General features: G+C 39.3%; 1 protein-coding gene across 1 annotated transcript; it reads left to right on the top strand.

Moving 5' to 3' along the window:
- On the top strand, positions 383-1862 carry LOC18784728 (uncharacterized protein C594.04c). The gene is made up of 3 exons (XM_007218620.2): positions 383-779; positions 860-1123; positions 1226-1862. Exons 1-3 carry the CDS (start codon positions 528-530, stop codon positions 1700-1702), a joined length of 993 nt encoding a protein of 330 aa, XP_007218682.2. The 5' UTR covers positions 383-527; the 3' UTR covers positions 1703-1862.

Genomic DNA, 2357 nt, shown 5'->3' with positions numbered 1-2357 from the left:
GCAGCAGTAAATATTTCAACTGTAAAAGATAACACTTAGACAAGCATAAGTAGGCTTTTGAATTCTCATCATAACCTTTTAATGTTAAACGCATCGCATTTGTTGATCATATTGTTAATTATATCTCTCTCTGTGCACTTGACATTTACTGACTACATTGTTAATTATATCCCTCCAATATAATGTTATGCACGTCATATTTACTGATCACATTGTTAATTACATCTCTCGATGCGTAGACTTATTTATTTGTGGAATAAAAGAGATGATTAAGGTTACCAAATGAAGAACATTTTTATTGGAGTGGATGGATTTGACATGATAATGGGTGTGCTAATGATTATTATTTGGAGGGATCTCACTGACCCACCAAGCAGAAAGAGAGAGAATCATCTACATATTTTCTACTTTCTAATATCATGGCAGGGCCTCTTTTGATTTTTGAAACGTTGTAGAACAAAAAGAAAAGCTAGTAGGAAAGGAACTAGCTAGGACTATAAAAACAGGCCTCTGTTCCTCTGTTGTTGATGTGCCTACTTCTACAACCAACCATGGCTGGTGGTAACTTGAAGAATGCAGTCGTAGCATTTCTGGCTCCCCTTCCCTCCATTATCTTCTACCTCATATTCCTCAGCAACAACCATCACCAAACAGATGGGATTCTCTCTCCTCTCTGGGCGTGGTGCTACCACCACCCTCTTCTCTTAGCCAATGCCCTCTTCTTCCTCAACGTCAATGTCCTCTTCTGGGTCATCAGCCAAGTTCTAAAAAGCCACTGGGTATGTTAATGTTAGTTCAAAATGTGTTCTTTTAGTTTCAGCTTCCGATTTGAACTGTTTATATAATTGGGCTGGTGCAGATGATCGATTTGTATTGGACTGTGATACCTGTAATGCTTGTTCATTACTATGGCTCTCACCCTCTGGCTGATTATAACTGGTGGCGCTCAACGATCGTAGTTTTGATGACTTGGGTTTGGAGCCTTAGGCTTTCCCACAACTACTTTAGGCGGGAAAATTGGCAATGGGGTGCAAGAGAGGACTGGAGGTTCACCGATATGAGCTCACAGTATGGGAAGCACTGGTGGTGGATTTCCTTCTTCGCCGTCTACCTCTCTCAGCAGGTAGTGCTTTAAGTGTTTGCTGAATTGCCTCAATGAGCTTCCAAGCTAGTGAAAAATGGCTGTTTTTTTGTTTTCTTGATGGTTCCTTTTAATCTTTTGTAGGTTTTTCTGATTGGGGTATGCCTTCCAATGTATGTGATCCACTCAGTTAATGTGCCACTGAACATATGGGATATTATTGCCGTCATTGTCTGCATTTCTGGCATTGTTGTAGCATACTGTGCCGACACGCAGCTCCACGACTTTGTAAGCAGAAACAACAAGCTGAAAGAGCTTGGAAAGCCAGTTGTCCCCAATCTTGATGAGGGGTTGTGGCGTTATTCACGGCATCCCAACTACTTTGGAGAGCAGTTGTGGTGGTGGGGACTAGTTATATTTGCATGGAGCCTGGGACATGGATGGGCCTTTGTTGGATCTCTCATCAATACAATGTGTTTAGCTTATGTGACTACTCTTGTGGAACGGCGAATGCTGAAACAAGATTACAGAGCAGAAGCATACAGGCGATATCAGAAGACAACCTCTGTGTGGATACCTTGGTTCAAGTCATCCCCAGGAGGAAAAGATAAGAATGCTTAATTGATGTTTCTAGCAGTGTGTTATGCTTTGCTACTTTTTTTAATTTGTTTTTTTTATCCATAATCTGTTTCCTTGTCTTATAATGTCCTATGTTCAAAGTTGTTATCAACTGGTATTTATTTGAAAGAAATGAATGCAAGTTGGATTTTATTTGTGACCACCTGTCTACTTAGAATAGTAACAAATTGTACAGAATTGTTCTGAATCTTCTGAAACAAGTGTTCTTTGACATCTGAAATCCTAAAAGCCAGACATTAGTTTACCACATTGAGGAATTTCCACAAGATCTGGCTTTGTTCTTAAATTTGGTTGTGTTACGAAGAACTTGAGATCAAAGTCTATACTGTTAGATGTAACACCAGAAGATGAAGATGTTTGTTTGACAAGTTATTTAAAGTATCACCAAGATACGATTAATTCCAGAACATTTTTCAATTGGGATGCATATGGACCCAACTTGTGCAATGGAAGCCAGCAGGAATGAATTAGAAAAGCAGTAATAATCTCTATAACCAGGATGTATATCATTGGCCTACTTTTGTGAAACTTCAAAAACTTCCATTGGTATCCCAGGTTACATGGTGTTTGAACTTTAACATTGCTGAATATCACTTTTTCCCTTCTCTAGGGAATCTTGGATGAACCATTGTGTTTT

This window comes from Prunus persica, chromosome G2, assembly GCF_000346465.2.
Source record: "Prunus persica cultivar Lovell chromosome G2, Prunus_persica_NCBIv2, whole genome shotgun sequence".
NCBI classification, from domain to species: Eukaryota; Viridiplantae; Streptophyta; class Magnoliopsida; order Rosales; family Rosaceae; genus Prunus; species Prunus persica.
The sequence above is the reverse complement of the archived record's forward strand: the minus strand, read 5'-3'. Positions and strand labels throughout refer to the sequence as shown.

Bases quoted from the DNA above. Each gene is read 5' to 3' on its own strand.
- LOC18784728 (XM_007218620.2), top strand. From the start codon at position 528: ATGTGCCTACTTCTACAACCAACCATGGCTGGTGGTAACTTGAAGAAT. The intron at 780-859 runs GTATGTTAATGT...GGGCTGGTGCAG, and splicing joins AAGTTCTAAAAAGCCACTGG to ATGATCGATTTGTATTGGAC. The intron at 1,124-1,225 runs GTAGTGCTTTAA...AATCTTTTGTAG, and splicing joins CCGTCTACCTCTCTCAGCAG to GTTTTTCTGATTGGGGTATG.